Raw genomic sequence first — 12,744 nt, forward strand, 5'->3', positions numbered from 1 at the left:
GGAAAGGAAAGTTATGAGTGCGTTTATATATCGAGGTACGGAATGGGAAGTTATGAGTGCGTTTATATATCGAGGTACGGAAGGGAAGTTATGAGTGCGTTTATATATCGAGGTACAGAAGGGAAGTTATGAGTGCGTTTATATATCGAGGTACAGAAAGGGAAGTTATGAGTGCGTTTATATATCGAGGTACGGACAGGGAAGTTATGAGTGCGTTTATATATCGAGATACGGAAAGGGAAGCTATGAGTGCGTTTATATATAGAGGTACGGAAAGGGAAGTTATGAGTGCGTATATATATCGAGGTACGGAAGGGAAGTTATGAGTGCGTTTATATATCGAGGTACAGAAGGGAAGTTATGAGTGCGTTTATACATCGAGGTACAGAAGGGAAGTTATGAGTGCGTTTATATATCGAGGTACGGAAAGGGAAGTTATGAGTGCGTTTATATATCGAGGTACAGAAAGGGAAGTTATGAGTGCGTTTATATATCGAGGTACGGAAAGGGAAGTTATGAGCGCGTTTATATATCGGGATACGGAAAGGGAAGTTATGAGCGCGTTTATATATCGAGGTACGGAGAGGGAAGTTATGAGTGCGTTTATATATCGAGGTACGGAAAGGGAAGTTATGAGTGCGTATATATATCGAGGTACAGAAGGGAAGTTATGAGTGCATTTATATATCGAGGTACAGAAAGGGAAGTTATGAGTGCGTTTATATATCGAGGTACGGAAAGGGAAGTTATGAGTGCGTTTATATATCGAGGTACGGAAAGGGAAGTTATGAGTGCGTATATATATCGAGGTACGGAAAGGGAAGTTATGAGAGCGTTTATATATCGAGGTACAGAAGGGAAGTTATGATTGCGTTTATATATCGAAGTACGGAGAGGGAAGTTATGAGTGCGTTTATATATCGAGGTACAGAAGGGAAGTTATGAGTGCGTTTATACATCGAGGTACGGACAGGGAAGTTATGAGCGCGTTTATATATCGAGGTACGGAGAGGGAAGTTATGAGTGCGTTTATATATCGAGGTACAGAAGGGAAGTTATGAGTGCATTTATATATCGAGGTATGGAAAGGGAAGTTATGAGTGCGTTTATATATCGAGGTATGGAAAGGGAAGTTATGAGTGCGTTTATATATCGAGGTACAGAAAGGGAAGTTATGAGTGCGTTTATATATCGAGATACGGAAAGGGAAGTTATGAGTGCGTTTATATATCGAGGTACGGAAAGGGAAGTTATGAGTGCGTTTATATATCGAGGTACAGAAAGGGAAGTTATGAGTGCGTTTATATATCGGGATACGGAAAGGGAAGTTATGAGCGCGTTTATATATCGAGGTACGGAGAGGGAAGTTATGAGTGCGTTTATATATCGAGGTACAGAAGGGAAGTTATGAGTGCGTTTATATATCGAGGTACGGAAAGGGAAGTTATGAGTGCGTTTCTATATCGAAGTACGGAAAGGGAAGTTATGAGTGCGTTTATATATCGAGATACGGAAAGGGAAGTTATGAGTGCGTTTATATATCGAGGTACGGAAAGGGAAGTTATGAGTGCGTTTATATATCGAGGTACGGAGAGGGAAGTTATGAGTGCGTTTATATATCGAGGTACAGAAGGGAAGTTATGAGTGCGTTTATATATCGAAGTACGGAAAGGGAAGTTATGAGTGCGTTTATATATCGAGGTACGGAGAGGGAAGTTATGAGTGCGTTTATATATCGAGGTACAGAAGGGAAGTTATGAGTGCGTTTATATATCGAGGTACGGAAAGGGAAGTTATGAGTGCGTTTCTATATCGAGGTACGGAAAGGGAAGTTATGAGTGCGTTTATATATCGAGGTACGGAAAGGGAAGTTATGAGTGCGTATATATATCGAGGTACAGAAGGGAAGTTATGAGTGCGTTTATATATCGAGGTACGGAAAGGGAAGTTATGAGTGCGTTTATATATCGAGGTAAGGAAAGGGAAGTTATGAGTGCGTTTATATATCGAGGTACAGAAGGGAAGTTATGAGTGCGTTTATATATCGAGGTACGGAGAGGGAAGTTATGAGTGCGTTTATATATCGAGGTACGGAAAGGGAAGTTATGAGTGCGTTTATATATCGAGGTAAGGAAAGGGAAGTTATGAGTGTGTTTATATATCGAGGTAGGAAGGGAAGTTATGAGTGTGTTTATATATCGAGGTACGGAAAGGGAAGTTATGAGTGCGTTTATATATCGAGGTACGGAAGGGAAGTTATGAGTGCGTATATATATCGAGGTACGGAAAGGGAAGTTATGAGTGCGTTTATATATCGAGGTACGGAAAGGGAAGTTATGAGTGCGTTTATATATCGAGGTACAGAAGTGTAGTTATGAGTGCGTTTATATATCGAGGTACGGAAAGGGAAGTTGAGTGCGTTTATATATCGAGGTACAGAAAGGGAAGTTATGAGTGCGTATATATATATCGAGGTACGGAAAGGGAAGTTATGAGTGCGTTTATATATCGAGGTACGGAAGGGAAGTTATGAGAGCATTTATATATCGAGGTACGGAAAGGGAAGTTTTGAGTGCGTTTATATATCGAGGTACGGTAAGGGAAGTTATGAGTGCGTTTATACATCGAGGTACGGAAAGGGAAGTTATGAGAGCGTTTATATATCGAGGTACGGAAAGGGAAGTTATGAGTGTGTTTATATATCGAGGTACGGAAAGGGAAGTTATGAGTGCGTTTATATATCGAGGTACGGAAAGGGAAGTTATGAGTGCGTTTATATATCGAGGTACGGAAAGGGAAGTTATGAGTGCGTTTATATATCGAGGTACAGAAGGGAAGTTATGAGTGCGTTTATATATCGAGGTACAGAAGGGAAGTTATGAGTGCGTATATATATCGAGGTACAGAAGGGAAGTTATGAGAGCGTTTATATATCGAGGTATGGAAAGGGAAGTTATGAGTGCGTTTATATATCGAGGTACAGAAGGGAAGTTATGAGTGCGTTTATATATCGAGGTACGGAAGGGAAGTTATGAGTGCATTTATATATCGAGGTACGGAAAGGGAAGTTATGAGTGCGTTTATATATTGAGAAATGGGAGAAAGGAAACACCTTTAACAAGCACTCATTGAAAGTTTGAAATTATTAATTATAATTAAAAAGTTATACTTTATTCAAATTATTAAAATAAATGGTGATACATCTAAACAAATATACTTAATAAACAGACAATGATCTAACACAGCGGTGCGCAAAGTGGGGGGCGCGACCCCCAGGGGGGGCGGGAGATTGTGCTCGGGGGGCGCAGGCAGTTGCAGAGGCCCCGCGCTCTTCCTCCAGGCATTTAAATTAAATGCCGGGGGATCGCGTGAGGCCCCTGCAACTGTTTACTTACCGGGATTCAGCCGTCTGTGTTGCGTCGCCATGGCAACGCGGCGTCAATAGACGCCGCGGCACCATGTGACCTGACGTCACACGCCCACGCAGCGTCATCTGACGCGAATGAAAGTAGGCAGGGGGGCGCGAGAGCCGGGGGCAGAGTGACAGGGGGGCGCAGCACAAAAAGTTTGCGCTCTCCTGATCTAACACATAAAACGAACCAACAAACATTTACTCATAAACTGGAACTAGGGGAGAATGGACTAATAAATATATACGTATTAGTGGTGAGATAGCTCACAGTAACTTATCACAAAATCCCTAAGTCCAATTATGTTAAAAACCTGTGCTGTTTAAACAGGTAACTAGGCACTGACCGTCATGCTGCTCACAATCCCAAAAATGCAGATATAAAGGAGTACTCTCCCAGAAAACCACAATCGGTACAAAGATAAATATCAGACCGACTAGATAGATCTAGTGCATGAAAGGAAACACCACTCACACAGGTAATGTCTTTCACATGTAGAGTAACATTAACAGCGAAGTCACAAAACCATAATGTGCAGATCTATGTAGTGTTACACAGTGCAAGAGGTGTGGAATGGCCCACAAAGTGTGTTAACTTGGCCCTGAGGCCCGAGTCTTCGCTCGTATCAAGTTATAGCCTCCTATACTATACTAAGGGAATGCACTGTTTGAGTGTGAATATGTGGTTTAAAGAGGGTAAGCTCTCAATGGGTGGGGTGAAAGTCGCAAGAGTAACACATACTTTGTATCTGAGAAGCTGCTACACTTCCAATTGCACTCGCAACATATAAAGGCTTTCTGCTTGTATCAATAAATGCAGTGTTAGATACCTCCTGTACCAGCAAACATCGTCATCACGATGCAACAACAGTAAGCAGAAAACGCAGAATGACCCTGTCACACAATCAATGGCATTATGCTGCCAGCATCGGTTCAGGGTATAAGTATATATTAAGCATGTAAAGGTAGCAGCAGTGCCTCTCACACACAACCCGACGGAGGTGCGTCATGACGTCATCCTGGTCCCGCCTCCCACCTGACGCACGTTTCGCGGAGGCTTTTTCAAAGGTGGTGACGTGGGATGCTATGAAGGGGGGTTTTATGTGTGATCAATTGCTGAAGGACCAATGCAAAGCCTGCAGTGAGTATTCACCACTTCGTGTACTTGATAGATAGTGAAGATGACAGAGACTAATGGCTATTACACCGACATTGCTAAATGGGACAAAATAAATAAATAATTCCAAAAAATAAATACAATAAATAAATAAAGATGTTAAATAAATAATAAAATAGAAAAAAGAAGAAAAATACATACAGAAAACAGAGATCCTGAGGCATATAAACCGCCTGAGGTAATTGAGCTACACACTATGATATTTAATAATGGTAAGTATACATAATAACCAGAGGTGTTAACCTGCAGTAATACTAAGGGTGAACAAAAAAGCAGACCACATATGGATATCTCAAATAAAGGGGGAGGATAGAAACCCCTCATTTCTGCCACCTGGTGATAATGTTCCTAGGACAGAGATCCGTTTTGATTCCTTCTGCAAAATGAGACGATTTCAGTCACTTCCTCTAGGGTTGGGGGGGACACTTTCTATTCCCAGAAAACGGAGACCAGAAATGTCTCCTTGATGCATGTGGTGGATGTGATTTGCTGAGGGGGTATCCAGGTAATAGCGGATAGCTCCCAGATGCTCTAAAATACGTTGGCGAAACTCTCTAATCGTTTTGCCAACGTATTTCTTATTGCATTGGCATACAACTTGATATATGACACCCCTCGTTCTGCGGTTAATGAATTGCCTTACTGAAAATTATTTTGTATCATTCCAGTTATGGAAGGTATTGGTTAAAGAGATAAATGGGCAGGCTTTACAGCCACGGCACTTGAAATTGCCTATGGATCTATTGGCCAGCCATGTGTCTAGTACAGTAGGTCGCAAGTGGCAATGGACAAGCTTGTCTTTCAAATTCAGTGCCCTTCTACTAACCAGAGTAGGGGTAGGTCTTAAAACTTCTCTAAGGTCTGGGTCCTCAATAAGTACAGGCCAGTGTCTGCTCAAGATAGTATTAATTTCGGACCACTGGTTATTGAAGGTCCCCACAAACCTAATAAGCTTGGGATCATCTGCCTGTACCCTATTGTCACTCAATAGGGTACTTCTGTCACTGAATTTCGCTCGCCGGTAAGCTTTAGAGATAGATCTCTGGCTTTATCCTCTTGCCCTGAATCTTTCTCTCATTTTATCCGCCTCTATTTCAAATGTCTCCAGAGTGGAACAATTTCTGCGAATTCTAAGAAATTGGCCTACAGGGATACCTTCTTTCAAACGTCTTGGATGATGACTTTCGAAACGTAAAAGGCTATTCGTAGCTGTTGTTTTACGGTGGACCGTTGTTTCTACTTTATTATCATGTCCTCTCGAAATCCTAAGGTGTAAGAAGGTAATCTCCAGTTTGCCAATTTCAAAAGTGAGGTGAAGATTTAACTCATTGTTGTTTAACTTTTTGACGAATTCAGTGAACAATGTCTGTGTCCCCTGCCACAGGATCAGGACATCGTCGATATAGCGGACACACAAAGAGATATGATTGGTAAATATCTCATTGGTTTCCTGGAAAACCACCTCCGCCTCCCACCATCCAAGATATAAGTTTGCGTACGTGGGGGAGCAGGTGGTCCCCATTGCCGTAACCTCTTAGTTGGTGAAAGATGGTACCGTTAAACGTAAAATAATTGTGGGTTAGAATGAACCTCAATAGGTCCAACACTAGTTCATTATGCTTGGTGAATTCGTAACTCCTGCTTTTAAGGAAGTAGGCTACAGAGTCTATCCCCACTTTATGAATAATGGAAGTATAGAGAGATTCGACGTCAAGGCTAATTAATAGTTTATCCTCATCCAAACAAATGTCATTGTGTCGATTCAAGACATCTTTTGTGTCTCTCAGGAAACATGGCAAACTGTTGACAAAAGGTCGCAGTATTTGATCGATGTACTTACTGCTTTGTTCTGTGAGATTGGAGATCCCGGACACTATGGGCCTACCAGGGGGGGGGGGGGGCAAAAATGCCCTTATGTATTTTCGGGAGACAGTAGAATGTTGACAGGACTGGTGCTGGTGACAACATTCGATCGTATTCTTTTTTAGAGAGGACTTTAGACATTAAACCTTGATCTAAGATGTATTTTAGTACCTTCTGGAACTGAATAGTAGGGCTTTGCTTATGTCTTGTAACACTTAGTGTCAGATAATAAACGGGTGCACATTTTGATGTAATCTGTAGTGTTCATAATCACTGTATTTCCTCCTTTATCAGAAGGTTTTACAGTGATCGTCACATTCTTTTGTAGATCTTTTAACCCTTAACGTTCAGGAGGGGTCAAGTTATCAAGTTTATGATGGACTGATAGTTTTTCTAGATCTTTAGTAACCAGCCTTATAAACATTTCGACGTTGGGACTTGTTGTCAGAGGTGGAGTAAAATTAGACCTTGGTCTCAGGTCTGAAAAAGGGCCTTCTCCCTCAGTTCTACTAGATTCCTCAAGGAGGGCGGTAAGGTCTCATGTTATCAACATGCAGTTGATCTAAATGTATGAGACCTTCATTTTTCAGTCTAAACAATTCTTTCCTATCAAAGAATTTATGAAGTAGGAGTTTCCTACAAAAAAGGTTGGTGTCTTTTACCCAATCAAAGATATGGAAGTTTTCTGAAGGAAAAAACGACAGACCTTTGTTTAATGCACTAATCTGATCACTAGTCAGTGTTTGATCTGAAAGGTTAATAACTTGATTGGTGTCTAAACTGAGTGTATCTACCTGCGCCTCCTGTAACGTCGTCTTTACCTGCCTCTGAAAGCCCAAACGTTCCTGTCTCTTAGCCCATCCTTTTTGGCCTCTCCTGGTTTTCCCTTTTCGGTGAAGAGGAGGTAACTCGGGCCTGCTTCTAAAAAATGCAAGCGATCTAAATCAGGTCTGTTTGTTGGTCTCTCATTACCGTCACCCTCAGGTACGGAAAGAGAAGTTATGAGTGCGTTTACATATTGAGGTACGGAAAGGGAAGTTATGAGTGCGTTTATATATTGAGGTACGGAACGGGAAGTTATGAGTGCGTTTATATATCGAGGTACGGAAAGGGAAGTTATGAGTGCGTTTATATATCGAGGTATGCGTTTATATATCGAGGTACGGAAAGGGAAGTTATGAGTGCGTTTATATATATCGAGGTACAGAAGGGAAGTTATGAGTGCGTTTATATATCGAGGTACGGAAAGGGAAGTTATGAGTGCGTATATATATATATCGAGGTACAGAAGGGAAGTTATGAGTGCGTATATATATATCGAGGTACAGAAGGGAAGTTATGAGTGGGTATATATATATATCGAGGTACAGAAGGGAAGCTATGAGTGCGTATATATATCGAGGTACGGAAAGGGAAGTTATGAGTGCGTTTATATATCGAGGTACAGAAGGGAAGTTATGAGTGCGTATATATATATCGAGGTACAGAAGGGAAGTTATGAGTGCGTTTATATATCGAGGTACAGAAGGGAAGTTATGAGTGCGTTTATATATCGAGGTACAGAAGGGAAGTTATGAGTGCGTTTATATATCGAGGTACAGAAAGGGAAGTTATGAGTGCGTTTATATATCGAGGTACAGAAGGGAAGTTATGAGTGCGTTTATATATCGAGGTACAGAAGGGAAGTTATGAGTGCGTTTATTTATCGAGATACAGAAAGGGAAGTTATGAGTGCGTTTATATATCGAGGTAAGGAAAGGGAAGTTATGAGTGCGTTTATATATCGAGGTACAGAAGGGAAGTTATCAGTGCGTTTATACATCGAGGTACAGAAGGGAAGTTATGAGCGCGTTTATATATCGAGGTATGGAAAGGGAAGTTATGAGTGCGTTTATATATCGAGGTACAGAAGGGAAGTTATGAGTGCGTTTATATATCGAGGTACGGAAAGGGAAGTTATGAGTGCGTTTATATATCCAGGTACAGAAGGGAAATTATGAGTGCGTTTATATATCCAGGTACAGAAGGGAAGTTATGAGTGCGTATATATATCGAGGTACGGAAAGGGAAGTTATAAGTGCGTTTATATATCGAGGTACGGAAAGGGAAGTTATGAGTGCGTTTATATATCGAGGTAAAACTTAAACGGTTTTCCGTACAAGTTGTTTTTTTCTCTGACGTAAAAACTGTCAAACTCCAGCTGATTTACGACAGGGCGCCGGGCTTATGTGGATTCAGTGGGGATAAAATAGTAAATAAGACTTAGCAAAGTATTTTGAAAATCAGATTTGCACAGAGGTTTGTTTTGGACCAAACAGGTGAAGTCTAATTTCTGCGCCTGTGACCTCTGTGGGAGAAAATCCTGAGGTACGGTAAAGTACAGGGATTTCTGTTTTATGTTGTATCCTGTTATTTTAAGAAACTGTTCTGCATTTACTGCAATTGTATGTTCTTGTAATCCCTTTTCTGTAATCGAAGCACTGTAATTGTTATATATATTAAAACATTTAATAAGTGATACTTTGGGGCTCTGAATAAACTGTTGCCGTTCTGGAGAAAGTGTTTACATTTTTGGACACATTTTGTAACAACAGATTTTTGTGCATTAAGGGCATAGTTTTTTCTATGTAAACAGGGACACGAGACCCTGGCAGATATATTCATTTTACATGTTTTTATTTGCATAATTCTTGGATGGTGACAGCGTAAAATATGATTGCAATTAAGGGGTTAATATTAACTCACAGAAAGTACCGTTCACAGGAGAAAGGTGAGTTGGGTAGAGTAGCTGTTTGTATTAACCCTTGTTGTATATCTAAGTCACGTGCACACTTGTGTGCTGTCAGTGACAGAGGGTATATCGGGACGGATTAAGGGGAGATATTGTTAATTTGAAGGGCCTGTGCGAAGGTGAAAAGTGGTAAACAGGAAGTAGTATGCTGCACACCAGAATAAAGAAGACATACATACAATATTACCGCTGCTGCTTGTTCAGTGGGTGCCTGTCATGCTAATCCTGATCTGAGCTGATGTGACATGTCTGTCACTTGATAAAGACCTTCACGGTCGAAACGTTGTGTGGCGCAATACATCTTCTTATTCAGCAAATCCGGAGTGCGTTGGCTCTCCTTTTCATAAGGTGAAAGTGGGCCATTAACCCTTGTCCTGTATGCAGGTCACGTGCTCACAGGTGTGCCATACGTGACACCCTCCGACCTCTGTCCCTACTCATACTCTATCCCCCCGAGCTTTCACTTGTGTCCCTCTGAGCGCTCACTCATACCCTGAGCTCTGTCCCTGAGCTCGCACTCATACCCTTAGCTCTGTCTCTGAGCTCTCACTCATACCTTGAGCTCTGTCTCTGAGCTCTCACTCATACCCTGAGCTCTGTCCCACTGAGCTCTCACTCATAACCTGAGCTCTGTCCCTCTGAGCTCTCACTCATACCCTGAGCTCTGTCTCTGAGCTCTCACTCATACCCTGAGCTCTGTCCCTCTGAGCTCTCACTCATACCCTGAGCTCTGTCCCTCTGAGCTCTCACTCATACCCTGAGCTCTGTCTCTGAGCTCTCACTCATACCCTGAGCTCTGTCCCTGAGCTCTCACTCATACCCTGAGCTCTGTCCCTCTGAGCGCTCACTCATACCCTGAGCTCTGTCCCTCTGAGCTCTCACTCATACCCTGAGCTCTCATTCACACCGAGCTCTCACTCATACCCTGAGCTCTGTCTCTGAGCTCTCAATCATACCCTGAGCTCTCACTCATACCCTGAGCTGTCCCTCTGAGCTCTCACTCATACCCTGGGCTCTGTCTCTGAGCTCTCACTCATACCCTGAGCTCTGTCCCTGAGCTCTCACTCATACCCTGAGCTCTGTCCCTCTGAGCGCTCACTCATACCCTGAGCTCTGTCCCTCTGAGCTCTCACTCATACCCTGAGCTCTGTCCCTCTGAGCTCTCACTCATACCCTGAGCTCTGTCCCTCTGAGCTCTCACTCATACCCCGAGCTCTGTCCCTCTGAGCTCTCACTCATACCCTGAGCTCTGTCCCTCTGAGCTCTCACTCCCACCCTGAGCTCTCACTCATACCCTGAGCTCTGTCTCTGAGCTCTCACTCATACCCTGAGCTCTCACTCATACCCTGAGCTCTGTCTCTGAGATCTCACGCATACCCTGAGCTCTGTCCCTGAGCTCTCACTCATACCCTGAGCTCTGTCTCTGAGCTCTCACTCATACCCTGAGCTCTGTCCCTCTGAGCGCTCACTCATACCCTGAGCTCTGTCCCTCTGAGCTCTCACTCATACCCTGAGCTCTCACTCATACCCTGAGCTCTGTCCCTCTGAGATCTCACTCATACCCTGAGCTCTGTCCCTCTGAGCTCTCACTCATACCCTGAGCTCTGTCTCTGAGCTCTCACTCATACCCTGAGCTCTGTCCCTGAGCTCTTACTCATACCCTGAGCTCTGTCCCTCTGAGCGCTCACTAATACCCTGAGCTCTGTCCCTCTGAGCTCTCACTCATACCCTGAGCTCTCATTCACACCGAGCTCTCACTCATACCCTGAGCTCTGTCTCTGAGCTCTCAATCATACCCTGAGCTCTCACTCATACCCTGAGCTGTCCCTCTGAGCTCTCACTCATACCCTGGGCTCTGTCGCTGAGCTCTCACTCATACCCTGAGCTCTGTCCCTGAGCTCTCACTCATACCCTGAGCTCTGTCCCTCTGAGCGCTCACTCATACCCTGAGCTCTGTCCCTCTGAGCTCTCACTCATACCCTGAGCTCTGTCCCTCTGAGCTCTCACTCATAACCTGAGCTCTGTCCCTGTGAGCTCTCACTCATACCCCGAGCTCTGTCCCTCTGAGCTCTCACTCATACCCTGAGCTCTGTCCCTCTGAGCTCTCACTCCCACCCTGAGCTCTCACTCATACCCTGAGCTCTGTCTCTGAGCTCTCACTCATACCCTGAGCTCTCACTCATACCCTGAGCTCTGTCTCTGAGATCTCACGCATACCCTGAGCTCTGTCCCTGAGCTCTCACTCATACCCTGAGCTCTGTCTCTGAGCTCTCACTCATACCCTGAGCTCTGTCCCTCTGAGCGCTCACTCATACCCTGAGCTCTGTCCCTCTGAGCTCTCACTCATACCCTGAGCTCTCACTCATACCCTGAGCTCTGTCCCTCTGAGATCTCACTCATACCCTGAGCTCTGTCCCTCTGAGCTCTCACTCATACCCTGAGCTCTGTCTCTGAGCTCTCACTCATACCCTGAGCTCTGTCCCTGAGCTCTCACTCATACCCTGAGCTCTGTCCCTCTGAGCGCTCACTCATACCCTGAGCTCTGTCCCTCTGAGCTCTCACTCATACCCTGAGCTCTCACTCATACCCTGAGCTCTGTCCCTCTGAGATCTCACTCATACCCTGAGCTCTGTCCCTCTGAGCTCTCACTCATACCCTGAGCTTTCACTCACACCCTGAGCTCTCACTCATACCCTGAGCTCTGTCCCTCTGAGCTGCCACTCATACCCTGAGCTCTGTCCCTGAGCTCTCACTCATACCCTGAGCTCTGTCCCTCTGAGATGCCACTCATACTCCCCAAGCGCTGCCCCTCTGAACGATTACTCTTTACATCCTGAGCTGCCACTCATGTCCTTTAAACACTCCCGCTCTGAGCGGACACTCATCCCCTGAGCTGTGACACTCCCGCTCTGAGCTGCCACTTATGTCCTTTAAACACTCCCGCTCTGAGTGGACACTCATCCCGAGCTGTGACACTCCCGCTCTGAGCGGACACTCATCCCCTGAGCTGTGACACTCCCGCTCTGAGCTGCCACTCATCCCCTGAGCTGTGACACTCCCGATGTCCCCTGGGTGAGACCCTTCATGGTCCCTGAGCAGTTTCCCTGCTCCATACAGGAGTACTTTCCCGGGGACAGTCACTGCCTCAGCTTCCATGTCAAATCCGTGGCTCAGCCAGTAATGTCTCTGATAACCCTTCTCCTCTGATGCCTTCATGCCACTGGATCCCATTTCTGCCCCATGTTCGCTGGGGGCAAAAGATAATCACCCCGGGGTCTGTCATATCAGTGCCTGGGTCTCCTCGTGTTCCTCCTCCTCCTCCTCGTCACTGCTCCCCCCAGCGACACGTCCAGGCTTCCCCTGCTGAGACAGAGACATCAGCATCCACAGAGACCCCCCTGTATACCGCCCTCCCGAGCCCACCCCTTTATTGTACCCGCTTCACTGTGCCCTCCCGAGCCCACCCCTTTATTGTACCCGCTTCACTGTGCCCTCCAGAGCCCA

At 44.7% G+C, this 12,744-nt stretch overlaps 1 protein-coding gene across 1 annotated transcript in view; it reads right to left on the reverse strand.

Annotated features, from left to right (window-relative positions):
- Window positions 1-9,104: 9,104 nt before the first annotated feature.
- SLC22A15 (solute carrier family 22 member 15) overlaps window positions 9,105-12,744 on the reverse strand; it is a 121,686-nt gene continuing 118,046 nt past the window's right edge. Inside the window, exon 13 of the mRNA XM_075593276.1 lies at window positions 9,105-12,603. Within this exon, the coding sequence (XP_075449391.1) occupies window positions 12,520-12,603 (84 nt within the window). The 3' untranslated portion in view covers window positions 9,105-12,519. The remainder of the gene's footprint in view (window positions 12,604-12,744) is intronic.

The sequence above is a fragment of the Ascaphus truei genome, chromosome 3 (genome assembly GCF_040206685.1).
Source record: "Ascaphus truei isolate aAscTru1 chromosome 3, aAscTru1.hap1, whole genome shotgun sequence".
NCBI classification, from domain to species: domain Eukaryota; kingdom Metazoa; phylum Chordata; class Amphibia; order Anura; family Ascaphidae; genus Ascaphus; species Ascaphus truei.